The sequence below is a fragment of the Geospiza fortis genome, unplaced genomic scaffold (assembly GCF_000277835.1).
Source record: "Geospiza fortis unplaced genomic scaffold, GeoFor_1.0 scaffold237, whole genome shotgun sequence".
In the NCBI taxonomy this organism is placed as follows: domain Eukaryota; kingdom Metazoa; phylum Chordata; class Aves; order Passeriformes; family Thraupidae; genus Geospiza; species Geospiza fortis.
Window position 1 is genome coordinate 2,717,337 of NW_005054319.1, and position 17,809 is coordinate 2,735,145.

At 44.7% G+C, this 17,809-nt stretch overlaps 2 protein-coding genes across 2 annotated transcripts in view; one reads left to right on the plus strand and one right to left on the minus strand.

Annotated features, from left to right (window-relative positions):
* Positions 1–5,056, plus strand: part of ADAP1 (ArfGAP with dual PH domains 1) — a 50,576-nt gene extending 45,520 nt beyond the window's left edge. Inside the window, exons 7-11 of the mRNA XM_031056519.1 lie at positions 1,675–1,758; positions 2,591–2,653; positions 3,027–3,098; positions 3,515–3,743; positions 4,113–5,056. Coding sequence (XP_030912379.1) covers positions 1,675–1,758; positions 2,591–2,653; positions 3,027–3,098; positions 3,515–3,743; positions 4,113–4,141 — 477 coding nt within the window. The 3' untranslated portion in view covers positions 4,142–5,056. The remainder of the gene's footprint in view (positions 1–1,674; positions 1,759–2,590; positions 2,654–3,026; positions 3,099–3,514; positions 3,744–4,112) is intronic.
* A 2,767-nt stretch (positions 5,057–7,823) lies between these two features.
* On the minus strand, positions 7,824–14,208 carry GET4 (guided entry of tail-anchored proteins factor 4). The gene is made up of 8 exons (XM_014306799.1): positions 14,125–14,208; positions 13,636–13,717; positions 13,192–13,341; positions 11,446–11,584; positions 9,537–9,677; positions 9,377–9,452; positions 9,143–9,215; positions 7,824–8,088 (listed from the first exon to the last, which is right to left on the minus strand). The coding sequence occupies exons 1-8, from the start codon at positions 14,197–14,199 to the stop codon at positions 8,000–8,002; spliced, it is 825 nt and encodes a 274-aa protein (XP_014162274.1). The 5' UTR covers positions 14,200–14,208; the 3' UTR covers positions 7,824–7,999.
* Between the last annotated feature and the right edge of the window lie 3,601 nt (positions 14,209–17,809).

Below are 17,809 nucleotides of genomic sequence, written 5' to 3' on the forward strand. Positions count from 1 at the left end.
CTGCCAGGGATGGGGCAGCCACAGCTTCTCTGGGCACCCTGTGCCACCCTCAAAGAGAAGAATCTGGTCAAACCTCATTTGTGTCAATGGATTATCAATATTCCAGAAAGCAGTTTACTGCTGGAAGTCAGTGAGGGTTTCAGCTTCTGCTTTTCTGCAGGGTGAAACCCTACCTCACATCATGATCACAGAGAAGACCCACAGGTAAATAAAGAAATAAATAAATATGTGTATAACCACCCAATTGGTGGCTGTATGAGATACCAAAATTTTAACATCACAGCTTATTGTTCATTAGCTCCAGCCTGGTTTGGTCATCATGAACTTCAGGAGTGAGTTCTCAGTGATCCTCTCTGTGATGCTCTCTGGGGTGTCCTTAGCTGCTTAGGGTAGCAAAGCAAGTGAAAAGTGAGTAAAACCTCAGACAAGTAGGTCAGGGTTTTCCATTGTTTGTCTATATTCTAGTATGTTTTGGGATTTTTTTTCTCTCACCTTGAAGCAGCTTAACAAATCAAAGCAAGGATTTTTAATTTTTGGGAATGGCTGTTTGCCACATTAGACATTTTTAAGATACCCCCGATTCAGCTCCTTAAAACTGAGATTTTAAAATTTCACATGAGCTTTTCCTCCTTACCCAGATAATTTCTGAAGCATAAAAAAATTTAACTCTTAGAGAAGGCCAACTTCTCCTTTGATATGGTCTTTCCTACACTACAGCGACCTCACCTGAGAGGGTTTGGCAGTGTCTATTTTGGGGTTAGGTCTGGCTCCTTGAGCATGTCCCTGATCTGGTGTGTGAAGCTTCACATGCATTAATGACAGCAAGACAGCTCAGCATCCTTCTCCCTGTGCTCAGATCCCAGGCAGGGCAGCTCCTGATTCTCTTCCAGAATCCTTTCCTGGTCCCACAGTCTCAGACCACAAGGCAGGGTTTGAGTGCTCCCTTTAAGTGTGGAACACTTAACATTAATGTGGCATTTCTCAGCAAAACCTTCAGAGATATACAGCACAAGCTGTTGGGTCTTACCAGAGATAAATGAATACATGAGTTTAAAAATAAGGAAATTATAAAACAATTATTTTGTTGGAGGAAAAAAAATGGAGAGATTTTTTTTTTGCCAAGGAAAAGGAGAAGTGCCAGAGCTTCTTGGACTTCAGCATCACTGTGGCTGCCCATAAAGAACTCACAGACACAGCTGATAGACTGGGATACAAAGATAAAGAGATGTTAAGCTCCTCTTTTATCAAAACATTGAAGTGTGTCACTGGAATTTGGGTGGGATGCAGGTGCTGCTCAGGTGTCCTGCTGGAGGGGACAGGGCTGGGTGGGCAGGTTGCACCATCCCAGCTGTGTTTATAGGGTCAGCTCAATATTTCAAGTGCTCTTTTGGGGCTGGTTTTGTCAGTTCAGAGATGTTTAAATGCTCCCCCCTGCAGAAAGCCCCTCGGTGCTGACTGGAAGCTGCAGAGCTCTGAGCACATCTGGCAGCCCGGAACAGCAGCTGAGTGTTCCACATCCTTCACCTTTTTGCTGTGTTCTGTGTTTTTTAGGATTCCTGCTACATTGAGCTCTGTCACTGGAGCCAGAGTGACGGGAGAGACGAAACCCAGCAGGATCAGGTTATTTTGTGCGCAGGCTACCCTCCTCACTCTGCTTTTTTCCCTCATTAACAGGAAATAGTGGATTGGTTCAACGCCATCCGGGCAGCACGCTTCCACTACCTGCAAGTGGCATTCCCTGGAGCCAGTGACTCTGATGTGAGTGCTCCTGCAGCATTGGCTGGGTGGGGCTTTTTTCCCCCCCTCTTGCTCATTTTTAGCTCCTGTTAACAAGCTGGAAGGCGTGGGGAGTGCTCCATCCTTCGGAGTGTTCTGGAATTGCTGGTGAGATGGTTGTGGAGGGATGCTGAGCCCTGCTCACAGAGGGGCTGTGGGAGCAGCTCCAGCACTGCCACCCCTGCAGGAGCCCTGAGCACCTGGCTCAAAGGCTCTGGCTGTAATAACAAAAGCCAAAACAGAGGCTGGAAGGCAGCGAAGGTGAGGGCAGAAGGGTGTCAGTGCCCTGAGCTCTCTGCAGGTCAGTGCAGCCTGGTTTATCAATGCCTGTGTTTTCTGGGGGCGAGAGCTGCTAATTGCGTTACCCTGGGCTAATGCAATTCCAGAGGCTGCTCTGATGTGCTGCCAGCCAGGGCTGTGTGCTGCTCTTGGGGCTGTAACATCACCGTGGTGGTGCTTGTTGATTACTCCCTGCTCCTCCTTGGCTGTAGATTTTGAAGTCTAATTGCATTTCCTGCCTTCTGCCAATTATCTGGGAGGAGTGCAGTCGTGGTTCTGCAGGGTGGCTCTGTCCCTGCGCCCTGAGGAGTGTGGGAGATGCTCCTGGAGGCTGCTGGCTGTGCTGGGCAGCTGCTCCAAGGTGTTTCATGTTGTAGCCTCCTCTCTGAGCGCTGTGGAGGAGCAGGACTGGAGCTCTGAGGCAGAGCTGTGGGGTGGGCTCAGGGCTGGAGCCAGCTCAGGGTGGTTTCCTTCCAGTGACCCCCAGGCCCCTCCATCTGACCCTGCTCTTTTCTGTCCTCTTTGGTTGCTCCAGCTGGTGCCAAAGCTTTCTAGAAACTACCTGAAGGAAGGATACATGGAGAAAACGGGGCCAAAGGTAGGATCTGAAGCGTTTTTTAGTCCCTCCAAACATGAGTCTTGCTCTGTATGGCCCCAAGAAGGGGTTGCTGGTGGGACAAACCAACCCTTGCCAGAGAGACAAAGCCATAACTCTGTGAGTGTGTTTAATGCACTTTCTTCACCTGGGAGCAAGCATTAAAAAAATCCAAATCTACATCACAAACCCAATGTCCCTTCCTGGTAGAGCTGGCCCACCCCCTGGCTGTGGTGGCTCTCATGGCCCAGAAGTGATCTGCTCCCAGCTCCCCCAGCCCATCAGGCTGCTCCAAGTGCTTTGACACTCCTGGGCCATGCAGGTTAGAGAGAAGCTGTGCTGTTTGTGTGTGATCTGGCATTTTCTGACTCCCCAGCAAACAGAGGGATTCAAGAAGCGATGGTTCACCATGGATGACCGACGGCTCATGTATTTCAAAGATCCCCTGGTAAGATGAAGGTGCCTGGGCTGCCTGGTGGGAATTACCTGCAATACTACCACTAAAAATAATATGGGTAATAGCAGTAATAATTACAGTAGTGATCTGCAGCAAAATGCAGGCTGGTGGGGAGCCAAGAGGGCACAACGCTGTCACTGCTTGGTGGCTCTGCCTGGTGTCCAGTTGGCAGTAACCCTATAAATACCAAAACCACTTTAAAAGCCCTGTCCACCAGATATTCTGCATCTGGATCGTGACTCCCTGGTGTTGGTACTGTATTGTGGGTGCCCCTGGGTGAGGAGCAGGGCTGTGGGTGGTGCTGTTGGGGTTTGGCTGATGGGTTTGTGGCTGCTGGAGCTGTCCTGGCTGCCCGGCATGCAGAGCTCCCTTCACCCTCACCCCTGCTCTGCTCTGCTGTCTCCTAGGATGCCTTTGCTAGAGGGGAGGTTTTTATTGGGAGCAAGGAGAACAGCTACAAGGTGCTGGAAGGGCTCCCACCATCCACGCAGGGGAACCACTGGCAGCACGGGATCACCATCGTCACCCCGGATCGGAAATTCCTCTTTGCCTGCGAGACAGAGGACGACCAGCTGGAGTGGATCACCACCTTCCAGAAGGTTATAAGCCGGCCAATGCTGCCTCAGGAATATGCAGGTGTGTTCCTGGGGAGGGCTGGATGTCAGCCTGGCCCTGCTGTGTGCCCTGGGCTGGAGGATGGGATGGCTGGAGGGGACTGGGGGTCAGGACGTCGCTCTCTCCTGCTCTGTGTGAGGCAGCTCTTCACTGCCCAGGGGATGCAAAGGCTGTTTGAGCAGAGGAGCTCACCCTGGAGGAGGAGGAGGATGGTATCCTTCCCTCTTCATTGCCTCTGGTGTGATGTCCATGCTGCTGTTTGGTTATAGGGGTAACTGAAGCCAAGGAGCATCAGCAAGGACCCCTGTCAGGGTGGGCTTGTGCCAGGCTGTCACCACCTGCCAGTGCTTGCCTTGCTCTAACTTTATTTTCTCTGTTTTTTCCTTTCAGTGGAAGCCCATTTCAAACATAAACCTTAGCTGGGACTGGCTGGGCAGACCTGAGGAGTGAGCTTCTGTTTACAACACGACGTGGTTTTATTTGAAATGTTAAAAATAATTCATAATAACAGTAATAATAATAACAATAATAATACTTCCCTTTCCCCTCATCATTCACGTGATCATGTCGGAAGGGCGGCGGTGGAACGTCGGAGAAGATCCTGATCCAACTTGAAATTCAGCTCTGTGGCTGCTCTGTGGGGTGGGACAGCCACCCCATCACCCCACACCCGCTTCCCCAGGATGGCAGAGACTGTTGGTGGCACATCCCAGGGGCAGCTGGGACTCTTCCCCATGCTCAGGTCCCTGGGTGCTGGAGCTGAGCCATCCCCACACTTCCAGATGGCTGCCAGCCCTTTCCAGGGGCCTGACATCCCTGTGGGATGGGAAGCAGCCTGGAAACACAGGAAAGGTGCTGTGCAAAGCAGCTGAGCTTGCCATGGTGCTGGGGTAAATCATAAGTGAAATTATCCCACTGGGGACTGGAGGTGATGCTGTACCCAGAGAGGGTCAAATAGGCTTTAGAAATAGAGGAAATGGGCATCATCAGCCTCATTAAGTTAATGAAGGGCAGGGAGGAGGGGGCTGCAAGGGAGACACCAACCCATGAGGTGATGCTGGGGGAGCAGAGCTTTGGGGGCCAGGCCTGTGTTTGGCTCCCTGGGTCATCCCTGTTCCATGGTCTGGGGGGCTTTGCCCCATTTGGGGAACCTGGGCTGGAGCTGGGGGGTTGAGCTTTATCTGCAGTTTTGCTGATGGGCACCATCAAAGGCTGTCCCAGCTCACTCCCAGCAGGCACATCCCTTCTCCAGACTTGGTGGTTGCACTTTTTCCCCCCAATAATCCAATTTTTTTTGGTTGATTTTTCTTCTCCTGCCCAAAAAAAAAAAAAAAGCTGCTTGAAGTGACGTTTCAGCGCGGTGTTGAGCACTGTAATTCCTGCAGTTAGGGCGGGCGGGCTGGGACCTGCACACCAGGTGCTGGATTTTTACCCCAAAATGAGATTTCCAGCGTGCCCCGAGGGCCCAGCCCCAGCCACGGACCTGTCCGACGCGTTTCCTCGGGTGGTTGTGTATCTGAGAGCATCCCATCGGCTGTGTGCATTCGTTCTGTCACTGGTAAGACAACTGTGCTACTAAATGTCATTCCAACCAATAAATTATTATTATGTCAGAGCCGTGGCCGTGTGGTGCTGGGGCAGGGCAGGGAGGTGGGGTCAAAAAGCAGCAAATGGAAACAAGGAGGGACCAGTGCCGGCAGGGCCCCAGGGATGTGGGACACCCTCAAAACACAATGTGTATTATTTTAGCTATTATTTGTGTATGTGTGTGTTATAGTGCATATTCTGTGTATTTTCTCTGTAATAGTTCTTTATGTGTGCACACACACACACAAAGGATAGCTGGTTCTTGGGAATAGAGAAATAAGCTTTAGGAAGGGGTTGTTGCTATTCAGACAACTATAAACTGCATAGTGGATAGGTGTAATATATAATGTATGAGGTGTTCATATGCACACATTCATGTACAGATGTAGCAGACATTCAATTTACAAATATATAAGCTAAATGTATTTCACACATTTGTTTATGTATGGACAACTTTATATTTAAATTTCTAAAATATGTGATTATATATTATATACACATGTGCATGCTTTATAGACATATAATTTATAAATATGTTTATAAATTTAAGGTGTATATCTGCATGCACATGTGTATGCCTAACTATAATTATATATTTAATTTATATCTAAAGTATTTATAAATGTATGTTATCCACACACTGTCATTCACACATACCAACCCAGGCACAGCAGAACCAGGGAGAGCACAGACTGGGCTCCTTGTTTGTGTTTATAGATAGCTATAAAAATTGTGTGCATGTATAATTAAGAATAATATTATAAATTATATGTAATACAAGTATATAATTATTATCTACACAAAAGGCTGTTTATATGTGTGTGTACATACATGTATTTTAAATTCCTAGGTATATATTTTATACACACACACACACATAAGTTCTGTATATACTGTTGTAATTATTGAATATACATTTTTGTATATCCACCTGTAGGTGCCCCAACCCTGGAGCACTGCCCTCCTGTCAGGGCTGGGGGTTTGGGGTCAGGGCACATGCAGAGCTCACAGTGGGGGCTGCTGGAGGCTGCAGACAGAGCTGAAGCAAAAACCTCACATTGGGTCACATACACAGGACACATCAGGGGACATGAGCTGTATGCCTGTGGACACCTCACGCTGCCTGAGAGGCACACTCCTGGCAGCCAAAGCAATGAAATGCTGTGGTTCTAAACCTCTGCTGCCATCCCAGATCATTTATTAAATGTCTACAGCACCAGCCCGGAGAGGGAGCTCTTCCCTTAACCTGCTGCACAGCAAAGCAAGCTCCATCTGCTCCAGATATTCAATACCCTGAGAGAATTACACCTTTACTGCACAGAGGTGAAGTGAAGCACCGAGGGCTTGATGATCCAGAGTGAAATGCAGAGTGAAAAAAAATAGCAAGGAATGCAGAGCTCTGCTTGGGAAACTCTTAGAAAGCAGCAGTATCGCACATCCTGGTATAAAGTGTTTATTTGAGACTTCACAATTAACACAAAGTCTTCCTGTCAATGCCTTTTTTTTTCATACAGTCAATAAATTTGTATTAATCCCTCCCCCATGCATGATTGCTGTTTATTAATCTAAGCCTTTTTATTTTCATCGTGAAAAAATAAAGTGTTTCCCCACGCTTTCAGCTGTTCCCTGTACCAGACTGTGCTGCATTACAGAGGAGATGGAGAATGGCTATGCCTACTGCTGGGGGTGAAGTTACTCCATTATTTATTGATTTATTCTTTTTTTTAACAGAAAGTGTTAAATGAATCAATCACCCAAGAAAAATAAATATATCATAAAGAACCAGAAGCTCTGCAGTATCCCTTTTCTTGCCATCCAGCCCAGTTCAAGCACGTACCCTTCTACGGCACACTGCTCTGCTCACAGCAGTGCTGCCGCCTGCACGTACAGCTGGGAACTTACACTGGCAAAATCTCTTCCAAAGTACAGCCACAAGCCACAGGACTTATTTTAGATGCCAAATTTTTATACCTAGGCAAGAGAGATCCAGCTGGAAGCCAATTAGCTGCGTTCCACTGCTGGGCTTTTACTCAAGAGCTATTCAACCTTGTGCTTTTCAGGAAGTATCGGCTAAACACACGCGTGGGCTCAGCCAGAGCCTGGCCTTGGGGAGAGGGGCAGGCAGTATGAAGGGTGTGCATGTTACTCATGGCAGTGGAAGCAAGTTCTTGTATCAATGTCTCTTGGATGTGCATCTCAAATTATGCTGCTCGTCTCGTCTCGCAGTACTTTTGGCACCAGCCTCACAAATCAATTATTCAATTGCTCCCCCTGCCTTTCGAGATCTTCCTTGGAAGAGGGCAGAGGGCAAGGAGGCTTTCTCAGAACACAGATGGTATTGGGTAGGCTGTGAAGGAGAAGCCCCATGTTTATGCTTTATTAAAGACTGTGCAAAAGGGAATACTGCATCAGAAACCGCAGACTATGTTTAATCAGTCCCAGCCGCTGGATCGGAAACCCACTAACAACCGCTCCGATATTGGTTCGTTTGGCTACTTTTTGTTGGTTTCTTTCTTTTTTTTTTTTACATAAATAATATAGACCGACAGTATAAACATTTCAGCAACCATTTCTAAAAGACCAGAGGAGCCCTTTTAGGAGCCAAGAAACAACTGCAGGATTCAAATTCCAAAAGTGTCTTTGGAGTCATCGAATCATCAGATTTACACGGCACCCAATGACAACAACATTCAGTCGAGCTCGATAGGACTGCTGTCTTCCTGACCATCTTCTGTGTCATCATCTTCCCCAGTTCCCATCAGACTGTTTAAAAGATTTCCTAGAATAAAATATAGAACAGTCAAAATCGTTAGTTTTACAGTCTCATCTCAAAAACTTTTAATGAATCTTCCATCCTGCTACAGTACAGACTTCTGTAACAAAAAAAAACCCCAAGAGTTTTGAAGTAGAAGAGTCTCACCAAGGCATTAGTAATCCCACACTGGTTTCCATTATGAATATTGATTTGGGAAGCTGTATACTCTTAGCTGTACACTGATACTGTTCCTTCTCTAAGAATACACTTGAAAAACCCAAAGTCACATATTTATGTGCTACAGTTGTGCCCTCAGAGGGGAAAAAAACCCAACCAAAAGAGGAAAAACACACCTCCAGCAGTGAAACTCTCAAAAAGCAGCCACAGTCTGCATCATGGTGTAAAAAAAATTGTCTGAAACTCAGAGGCATCAATTTAAAGATGCCTGAATTGCTGAAAAGCAAATTACAGATGGTAAAAACATGATGTTCATATTTTTCATCAGGCTTTGGGTATCAGTGAATTGACGTTTGTAGGTAAAGCTTCAAGTCACTTTACAAAGAAGCTTAGTTCTCAGGGAAAACATTAATTTTATGCACATTGTATTCAAGAGCCAGGAAATGAGAGCTGAATTTCTCTATTCCATTTCAGTCCTTGTAGAAGGGCAGCATTAACTTCAGAACTTCCTCTTTGGACACATTCATGTTGTATCAGTACTGATTAGATCTCTACCAAACCCCCATACTTGGTTTAAGAAAAATCAGTCACTGAACTCTGAGGAAATTAAGCTTTAACACCAGTAAGATGCTTCTTTACATTAGGAAGCTATACCATAATGTCAGAAATTAACCATAAGAGTCTTTTTACTGCTTCTCCCTTTCTCAGTGATGAAAAGTCTACAAGCTCCCCCAAACCACTTTCACATGCAACCCATTCATTTTGTCTTCTACAGCAGGGGCTGTTCCTACAGGCTATGAAAAGAATTATAAATTGCCTAGAACAGATTATCTGTTTCCAACACAGGTGTTTTATCCAGGTCACTGATCAAAGCCTGGAGGTAGCTCCAAGCAGAGCTTACCTAGCAATCCCCCGTAGGACGAGGTCTGCTTGGGCGGAACTCCGAAGAAAAGCTGTCCTATTCTATCTAGGTACTGCAGGGACACAAGGTGAAAAAAAAGTCAATTATTTCATTTACTATGGGCAGAAGTCACCCAGGCAAGATAAATCACCAGCTCTTTTCTACAAAGCTGGAGACAATTAGCCATTATTTCACTTCCTTGAGTGAGTTAAATCCTGTTTATGAGTAACTCACCTCATTATACATGGGGTCTCTTTTCAGCGAAGGTTGATACTGTTCACACAATACTGTAAATACTGTTAGTTTTCCTCTAGAAAGGAAACAACCACAAATGTAATCTCAGTTAACAACCGAAAAGGAAACCAAGAAGGACATGACAGAAATCAGACTGTACCCATCAACTGCCAACAACAGAAACCAGATGAAGTTTAGCAGTGGTTGCACAAAGGGTGGACCCTTCTCTATCGAAGGATGTTTCTGTGTGTATGTCGTAAAAACAACTGAGGCGCTGGTCTTATTTTTTAAGCAGAGAAATCTGAAAAAGGAAAGAGAATGGGGCAAGTTAAAAACAAAGGGTAGAGAAATGGTTTCACCACAGAGAAAGGGAAGCCAAATCTACTTCACTTGTGCATAGAGGCCATGTCAGGCTTGAACTGATGGCAAAACAAAACCATTAGAGATGGCCATCTTTGGGGATGGTTTGGCCATCAGCTGAGGAAGGGGAAAATCACTACTAGAACCCACTGCGGAATAGGCAGGTTGGGAGGGAAAACAGACATTAAATATTTATAGAATGAGTTCAACCAGGATCTAAGCAGATTGTACAGGATAGTTACTAAAAGAGAGCATCAATTTGCAAAATGTGGAAAGACTGGCTACCCTGTAATTCACATGAAAATGATATTGCATCTACTGGTCCAGGATTTACTATGCTGAGTTAAAAAGAATTAAAGACCCATTCATCCCCAAACCCTTCTCCTTTTAGTATGTATCTGTCAGTATTTGTTGACTCTGTCATTCTACTCCACCTCAACATAATGTGGCATCAGGACCACTAATAGCTTGACACACATGCCTAAAAATCTCATAATAAAGCTGTACTTCGAGCTCCCAAACCATTTGTCCCCAACAGATCGATCCCTCAAACAGATCAAATCCTTGTTCAGGTCCAATTAATTTAACTGGCAATCTCTGCAAGTCCCATTGGCCTGACAGGCCTTTATCTGGGACAAATGCTGTCAGCAAGCACTAGGAAGGCTGCCACAAGCCATGTCATTTTTGATGGCAGGCTGGCCTCTAATTCTGCACCCTCACATGTGCAAGGGCTTGGGGCTGTTTTGCCTCACTGACAGCAAGGAACTGCAATTATTTTCATTAGAGAATAAATGACCATGCAAGAGGATTTAACACAGTATTTGACATATAAGCCAGTAAAGGATGCAGTAGAAGTCCTGTAAAAACACTGAAAAAATAATCTGTTAACTTCTTCACAGAATTTCTCCCCATAAAATTGTTTGAGTCCTGCACATACTGGATTTCCATAAAGGATTTGCTATTGCTCAAAATCACAGCAATCTATAGCAACCAGCTATGGAAAGCAGGACAAATCTGACATGACAGCTCACTGCTGCCAAAAGAGACAAACTTGCTCTCACCTCCTCCCTCTCCCCCAACACCTACTCTCTCCCTGACTCCCTGCCACACAGTCCTGTCTCCACCTCCTCCTCAGACTCCTCCATGAGCTGCCTTCCCTGCCTGAAGAAAGCCATCAGCTGATTGAACACTGTAAAATTGGCTTTGTCAACCTGCATTCTACATGAGCTCTGCAAAAGCACACAATAGCTTGCATTCCCACCTCCTACAAAATAAATGCCAAAAATGAGAGCCAGCAGCAACTCTGTCAAGGCAAGAACCATCCTCACAGACCAGGATGACCATGACAAGTTGCCTCTTAGGACCTGAGTGAGAGCAAGTTCTGTGCTAAATACAGGGCCTGCTTGAGTCCAGTATTTGTAAGAACATATAGATAAGCCCTAACTAGACATAAAGTGGTGTTAATAAAGCTAAGAATTGTGCTTTCAGGGTTCAGGCAATTAACACAATTTCAGGTCTTGACCTTAATACATTATTTTACTTTTTTCTCCCCAGTCTGACAAATTCAACACATCGGTTTTCAGACAGTTTTCTCCCGTAGCTCTGGCCAGTTTCACAGTTTCTTTTGCAAAGGCTGTGTGGTTAAATTAGATTGGTCCCACACATAATGTCATGTCAGCAGAATGCTTCAGAAGAAGTTTAACACCTACTGTAGTACTGCCTGAGCTACAAACATGTCCACCTCACTGCGGTAGCCGCGGGACGAGGAGTATTCCACCAGCATATTTGCACAGCCCTCACCATCTGTCGAGTGCAAGAAGTGATACCGAGATTCACTATAGTTTTGCTCTAGAAAAAGAAAAAGGAAAAGGCTTTTAAGAGATCAGTTCTGTTAACTTGAACATAAAAATAAATTTATTAGGCTTGCACTTTATTAGCTGGTAAAAGAATAAGAGTTACAGGTGTGGTATATAAACAAGACAGCTGGTAAAAAGTCTGTGAGTTACAGATAATTTATAAAGGGAGATAATAATAAATTTTACTCTAAGTACATTTGAACAACTGCTATTAAATACAGTTTACTCAATTACAGCTACTGCTGGCTTGAACTTTGGTTGTATCATTTTGTCTAAGTGAATGCTGACACTTAATGTGCTAACACCAGTGTTTAGGACAAGAATGAAGAAATTCCATATTACACCAAGTGCACTAAGAAATCCAACAGCACCTTCAGCATCCTTTTTTTATTTCCTATTTTTAGCTTAGCCCACTCTTGCTACCAAAACTAAAATCACTTCCATATGCTGAATAGAACAGCAATTATACAGGAAAAATGGTGTAAGAAATGGCAATGATTTGTTAGAACCTGAGGCAAAGGATTGTGTAAAATCACAGTAATAACAAAATTGGATATAGCTGCTAATATTTTGAATTTGAAAGCATTGTTTTAAAAATCTGAGCCTTTTGTGATGAAACTCAAAAAGCTACAGACTAAGAAAATGTAGGCATTTTGCTCTTCAAGAGAACAGTGAGCAGGCGGCTGCAAAATGGGGACTTTTAGTTTCAGAATGCAACTGTTTCTTATCCTAACTGTAGCAGCCTCTAACTTGAATGCAGTGAGAAGAATCCTCCCTTTTCTGGCTGGCAGCAGCCATCAGGCTAACATAAATCCCAGGAGAGCAGCTAGGGAATTGCCTATGGCACACAGAGAGGCTGCAGCACTGACCATTATTGGGTCAGGGTTGTTACATGAAACCACTGTCATCACTTGGCAGCTACTGAAAAATGTAAAATAAACAATCATCTTGCACAGTTATCCATGAGAAACCACAGAAAAAAATGGCATGTATTCAAGTGTTCTCAATCACCTTTGCTATGTTTTGAACACAAGACTGTAAATACTGGCTATCATCCACAAGTACAATAATTATTTAGAGCATTTTGTGTTTTTCTTGCATCCCATCACAAGTGATAAAATGGCTCATAAATCAAAGGCAACAGCATTCATTCTGAAACAACCCTGCTGGCCAACTCTCAAAAAGTACTTAATTACAGTCCAAAGACTGTTTTGGATGCCAGGTGATGTTTTTCAATCTTTGTCATCTTTATCCAGGATTTAAAAACAAAAATACTTGCCAACAGAACATCTTTGCTCCCCAGCAATTTTCCTCCTAATGACACAATCAAACTACCTCAATGTCTAAAGGATCAATCTGCCTTTTACAGAGAGCCTCTCAGCAGTTGTGTTTTGGATTCTGCACTAATATAGAGCTATAGACCTTTTTTTTTCTGTAACATTAGGAAGACATTAATGCAAAAATCAGATAATAGCAGAACTCAATCAATCATTTCCATGTCAGCTTCTTTAGATTATTGCCAAAGCAGATCTCTTATAACAGCTTGCTTTCAACATTTTCAAAGGAAAACACAGAAAAGCCAGTTGCTTTTTCTCTTACCTTTCCACAGGGTAATAGCTAGTAACTGGTGTAGTTTTGGATGTCCAAGTTTTCCTGATCCCCCACTGGACCATTTTAGTGCTCTGGATACGAAAGCCACTCTCTCAGGAGAATTTGGATCCATTAAACTAAACAATTTAGCCAAGTTTTCTAGAAGCAACAAGATTGAAAAATACTCAGCATTAAGAAAAATAAGATGATCTACTGTTTCTAATGCAGCTCTTTGGACAGGCAGCAGCGTAAGTTCCAAGCATGCCCACAGAGTCATCAGGAACCCACAATTCTCTAACAAAGTTTCCCCCAGACCACTCCTATGGGGAAGGTAACCCTTAGCCATGTGGGAAGGCATCCAAAAAGGATTGCAGCTTTCAAGACTATTAACAAATCACTGTGAAGGGAAAGTACAACTAAATGCCACCAAACCAAGAGCAGAGGTCACCTCACCTAAAAGGTCTTCTGCTACTTTTGCATCCGACTTCTCCAAAGACTCCAACACCAGCATGGACAGATCAGCAGCACTGTTTTGCTACAAAACAGACACATACTGGCAGTGATGAATGTATCAGGGCATAAAAAGAAACATCAACCAGAATTTTGGCAGCAGCAGCTTTAATGCTTTTATCAACAGCTAGGGCACAATATCAAGTCTCAGCCTTCCTGATAAAAAAATTATAGTAATTTGATGGCATCAAAGAGAAGCCTCCAGGAAAGCAGAACACAGGCATTGTTTGGATGTTCACAAACACTACTGCTGCATGTTCCAGCTTGGCATAATCCTTCTTTGTGGAGAAAGGCTCAACAAAGAGATAAAACAAAAGATTACAAAGCAATTACCCCAAATATTTACCACTGGGAACTCACCATTCATTTCTCAAAATCTTGGGAGTAACAATTCCCTGCCCTCAAGCCACACACACAAAACCAGTGACTTACCTGGTTATGACTGAAGAACAGTAAAGCCCCTGAATACATTAGTTCTCTTGCTTCTGCATGTTTTCCTTGTGACATATACCTGAAAAAAATACCAAAGCCAGGATAAAAATTACCACTAAGTTAGTTTTGTATGCTTAAAGTTACTTATATCTAAAGGATTAAAAGATGGCTAAAATTTAAAATCATGACAACAAGGGATTTATTTTGAAATCAGGTTAGTTTCAATAATGATGTAGCTTGAACTGCAAGTTGCAATTTTCTTCTTTAGACCTGATAGAATAAAACTAAGAATATAAGAATGAAAATGGAGAGAGCTACAAATATGTTTGGGGCTGGAACAAGAAAAGGGAATGAGCCCAAGACTTAAACTGAGCAAAATGTACTGAGCCTCTATCAAAGCCATCCCAGTGCAACAACTTTTGGAATACCTCCTGGAGAGCTCCCTGACCTTTCCACTGGTCCAAGTCTCTCTGACCACAACAACTCTGCCAGGGGACATCAGTCTGTCCTGGCCCTCTGTGAACCAAAGGAGCTCATCTCTCATGGGTTTGAGAGTAAGATAAGCACAGCCAGCAAGATTCACTATGCAACACTTCAAAAGATACAAAATAGAATGCTTCAAAACACACCTTCCACCTTTCTCACTTAAGAGTTAACGAAGAAATGAGGAATTAAAGAATTTGCTCCCAGTGGTTACCTCAGGACTTCTTACCACAGAGTTGTGATTGCAGCCTCCTGCACATCATCACTGTCAGTAACTACAGCTCTTGGAGAGCTCCAGCTTATAAACACAGCATTTCCCATAAAAGCAGTTTAGGTGTGGCAGAGTTTCCAAATTCCATTTCTCTCAACTGCTACTCAAAAAGCCTGTGCTCTCAGTAGCTGATTTGTTCATATCACAGAGGTAAGTGTCAGCTCTACCCTGCTGCTTTGGCACCTGCACTTTGGTTTGTCCTCTGACACACCTGGCTGGGCTGTGTCCCTGTCGCCCCTTTCTGTTCCTGGGGCTCAGGGCTCTGCTCCTGGAGGGCCCCTCAGGCTGTTCCAAAGCCCAAGAGTGCCCGTGGGGTAACAGAGGGGTTGGTGGTTCTGGGAGTGGTGGGACAGCAGGACAGTGTGGCCATGGGGTCACACCAACCAAAGGGACAACCAGAGCATCCCAAACCTCTCGTGCTGTGCCCCAGATTCCTGTCACACGTGTCCCCTACTGGTAACATCACACAGACAACAAACAAGAGAGGAAACACTCCTTCCATCCTGCTCATCAACTCTGAGAAACACCAAGGTCTTTTATCCAAAACAGAGCTGAAATAATGGAAGGCACAATGGTAGTGTTTTGGAATAATTCTCAACAACTCAGATCTGCAATCACCATGGTAAATGTGAGTCAAATGAACCCACAGCTCCAACGTTTTTATAGTTGGGCTCCCATCCAGGTTTACTTCTAGGAGTTGGACTCAGCATGGATCCACTTCCACAAGTTCTACTTCCAGTAGATTCACAATGCTATATGGAAGCTCCTAATATAAGAATTATTACACACAATACTAAAAGCTGCTGAAAACAATTTTACTATATAAAACACAATTTAAAGAGCTGAGGTTTTTCAAAGAACTTTTATCAGAAAACTTGTTTAATAAAAATAAATATTGATGACATTTCTCTAAATGGTGTTTAAAACAAGAGAAGTCTTGGAACACATTATTTACACCAGAAAAATGACCTACAAGTATCAGGGAAATAGAAATGGATGGAACAAGAATATTACACTTTGAGGAGTGACTCAGTTACCAAATCATGAAGAGAGAAGAGCTCAGCCCAGCCTGGGGAATAGCAAACACCACCAGCTCAGGTGTGTCTGGGGGAGCTCAGGGTTAGGCAGGAACAGCAGTTTTCCACCTGCTCTGTGGATCACAGAGGGATAATAACTCTGCAGGAGGCAGGCTTATGGTAATCTTTCCTCCTCCACCCTAAAATACAGCTCAGTGCATGAAACTGAGTCAGGATTTCAAGCTTACCCTCTGACAGATGAGACAAATGTTTCACAGGCCTGTGTGTTTAAAGGGAATAAGCACTGGCTAACCCAATCACAGTTCCAGAGCTCAGGTCACCCCAATCAGCATTAATGTGTCTATAAATAAAAATGCTGATTTTTATCACATTTTACAGAGGATTGACAAGACTACCCAGCCATGCAAATGTCACCCTTTCATTTAACTGAACACATCCTTGCACTTGTATTTAAAATGGAAAAGGCAGGATCTTTGATTCCAAATTAATTCAGGGAGGCTTCAGTATGTGAGTTAATACATCCAGAAGACTGGAGGAGAAGTGACCTCCTGAGCCAAGACTTCTCACACCACTGCAGACACCACACTACATAATCCCTACCATAAAATAGGCCAGGCTTTGTCTTAAATTTAGATTTATTCTCAAATACAATTTAAGTCTTAAGGCTTGGATGGTGCCTGGCTGATCCCATCAGAGGGGTTAGGGAAGAACAAACTGATTTAATGTGATGGTGCTGGGACACAGGGCAGGGCAGGGCAGACTGGCTGATGTATGCTGGGAGCAGGATTATGAACCAAGGACTTTCCTCCCCACTTTCTTCCATGACTGCAATTTTTCTGTGCTTACTCATAGGCCTGTTCTCATCCTAACACAGGTGAGGGCTGAGGATAGGGGACATAAGACACAGGACAGGGAGGGTGATGTCCAGTTTTGGACCTCTCACTTAAAAAAACAAAACACTGAGAGGCTGGAACATGTCCAGAGAAGGGCAGTGGAGCTGGGGAAGAGTCCAGAGCATGAAATGATGAGAGCAGCTGAGGGAGCTGGGGGGACTCAGCTTGGACCCTTCTCTCTACAACATCTGAAAGGAGGTTGGAGCCAGGTGCTCCTCTGCCAGGCAGCCAGTGACAGGATGACAAGAAACAGCTTTAACAGGAGGTTCAGGTCAGACATTGGGAGAAATTTCTTCACAGAAAGGGCAGTCAAGCACTGGAACTGGGCCCAGGGAGGTGGTGGAGTCACATTCCCTAGAAGTGTTCAAGAAACCACCAGATGTGGCACTCAGTGCCGCTGTCCAGCTGACAAGTGATGAAAGCCAAAAGTTGGGCCTGATAACATCAGAGGTCTTTTCCAACCTAATGGATTCTGTGAAGCCAAATTTCCATCCTGTCCTCTCCCAGCAGAACCACAAGTAAACAAAGCTGGGACCAGCTGAGGAAGCCCCTAGAACAAACACCTTCTTCTGGGCTCCTGCAAGCAAGGGTCTCCACGTTAAAATCTGATGAGAGAAAGGGTGACCCCTGCAAATTGCAGTGGACCTGAAAAATGAAGCCTAAAAATGCTTTGCAATAAAAACAATCTCCTTATGACAAAAGAGGCAGTAGTAGCATTTCTGAATAAAAGCCCAGCCCTGCTCTACTTAGTCACTGTCACGTACACAAACACTACACCAAGTGGAATTTATTCCAAAAAGCTCCTCCGAGCCGGCGATTCTGGCCACCCTGAGAGCTGCCCCTTTCCGAGCGAGGCCCCAGGGCGACCGTGCCGTGAAACAAAGTAACCCCGTGTCCCTGCTGAGCAACATCCAACCTTCAAACCCTGAAACCCGCAGCGCAGCCAGCCGACACTCACACGGAGCCGGCGGAGCTGCGCAGGGCTCGGCTCCCGGGCGGCC

Excerpts from the sequence above, each read along its gene's own strand:
- GET4 (XM_014306799.1), bottom strand. The coding sequence starts at position 14,199 with ATGTCACAAGGAAAACATGCAGAAGCAAGAGAACTAATGTATTCAGGG. Across the intron at positions 11,585-13,191 it reads AGCTATTACCCTGTGGAAAG|AGCAAAACTATAGTGAATCT; the intron begins GTAAGAGAAAAA and ends TTCTTTTTCTAG. Across the intron at positions 9,678-11,445 it reads GTAGCTCAGGCAGTACTACA|ATTTCTCTGCTTAAAAAATA; the intron begins GTAGGTGTTAAA and ends TTCCTTTTTCAG.